We start from the raw sequence: 1,441 nt of genomic DNA, 5'->3' as shown, positions 1-1,441 counted from the left end.
CCATTCTAACCAGATGGCAGAGGAGAGCCCTGTGTGCAGCTCTGTGTTCCAGAAGCGGCTCCATTCTAACCAGATGGCAGAGGAGAGCCCTGTGTGCAGCTCTGTGTTCCAGAAGAGGCTCCATTCTAACCAGATGGCAGAGGAGAGCCCTGTGTGCAGCTCTGTGTTCAAGAAGCGGGTCCATTCTAACCAGATGGCAGAGGAGAGCCCTGTGTGCAGCTCTGTGTTCAAGAAGCGGGTCCATTCTAACCAGATGGCAGAGGAGAGACCTGTGTGCAGCTCTGTGTTCCAGAAGCGGCTCCGAGGCGCGGGCGGCCGGCGGACACGGCGCAGCAGCGAGCAGGACAGCAGTGGGGAGGAGGGCAGCACCCTGCTGAGGAGGAGGCTGCCCAGGGACACCCCCAACCCCATGGTCCAGAGCACCAGGCGCTGCCTGAGGCAGAGGCTGGAGTATGCCCGGAGCAGCAGCGAGGATGAGGATCCTGCCAAGGAGGTCGGGGTCACCTACAAATCCACCAGGTCAGCCAAACCTGCTGGCCCAGAGGACATGGGGGCCACAGCAAGGTATGAACTGGACACGGAGAAGGACAAGGATGCCCAGGCCATCTTTGAGCGCAGCCAAAAAATCCAGGAGGAGCTGAGAGGAAAGGAAGACGATAAAATTTACCGTGGCATTAACAACTATGTGAAGTATGTGAAGCCCAAGGGCACATCGATGGGAAATGCCTCCTCAGGAATGGCCAGGAAAGGGCCCATCCGTGCTCCAGAGCACCTGCGGGCCACGGTGCGCTGGGACTACCAGCCTGACATCTGCAAGGACTACAAAGAGACCGGGTTCTGTGGCTTTGGGGACAGCTGCAAGTTCCTGCACGACCGCTCCGACTACAAGCACGGCTGGCAGATGGAGCGGGAGCTGGGCACCAGTGACAATAATGAGAACTACGAGGTGAGCAGTGGTGAGGAGGACGTGCCCTTCAAGTGCTTCATCTGCAGGGGTTCCTTCCAGAACCCCGTGATCACCAGGTGTGGGCACTACTTCTGTGAGAGCTGTGCCCTGCAGCACTACCGCAAATCCCAGCGCTGCTACGTCTGCGGGAAGCAAACCAGTGGGGTCTTCAACCCTGCCAGAGAGCTCATGGCAAAACTGGAAAAGCACCAAGGGCAGGAGGAAGAGGAGCAACAGTCAGACCATGAAGAGGATCAGCAGTAGCAGAACACATTCTGTTCATAACTGAATAAAGCTTTTTTTCAGAGGAAAAAAACCCCAAAAATGGAGTGTGGGGTGGGTGTATATACCCCCCATGTAAATCTTGGGGTGTTTTCATGTGTTTCCATTGCATCCAACATGAGCCAGCATGCTGACAGTTTGTCAGATGCAGAATGTTGTCAACAATGGCAGGACAATCTGCCCATCACCCTCCTTGAACCCCAAGACTCAAAC

The 1,441-nt window shown here is 56.1% G+C and overlaps 1 protein-coding gene across 1 annotated transcript; it reads left to right on the top strand.

Moving 5' to 3' along the window:
* The first annotated feature begins 253 nt into the window (after positions 1 to 253).
* LOC103820533 (E3 ubiquitin-protein ligase RNF113A-like) lies at positions 254 to 1,210 on the top strand. Its single transcript, XM_009095213.4, has one exon. It carries the CDS (start codon positions 254 to 256, stop codon positions 1,208 to 1,210), a length of 957 nt encoding a protein of 318 aa, XP_009093461.3.
* Positions 1,211 to 1,441: the final 231 nt, after the last annotated feature.

The sequence above is a fragment of the Serinus canaria genome, chromosome 1A, assembly GCF_022539315.1.
Source record: "Serinus canaria isolate serCan28SL12 chromosome 1A, serCan2020, whole genome shotgun sequence".
Taxonomy (NCBI): domain Eukaryota; kingdom Metazoa; phylum Chordata; class Aves; order Passeriformes; family Fringillidae; genus Serinus; species Serinus canaria.
The sequence above is the reverse complement of the archived record's forward strand: the minus strand, read 5'-3'. Positions and strand labels throughout refer to the sequence as shown.

Bases quoted from the DNA above. Each gene is read 5' to 3' on its own strand.
- LOC103820533 (XM_009095213.4), top strand. From the start codon at position 254: ATGGCAGAGGAGAGACCTGTGTGCAGCTCTGTGTTCCAGAAGCGGCTC.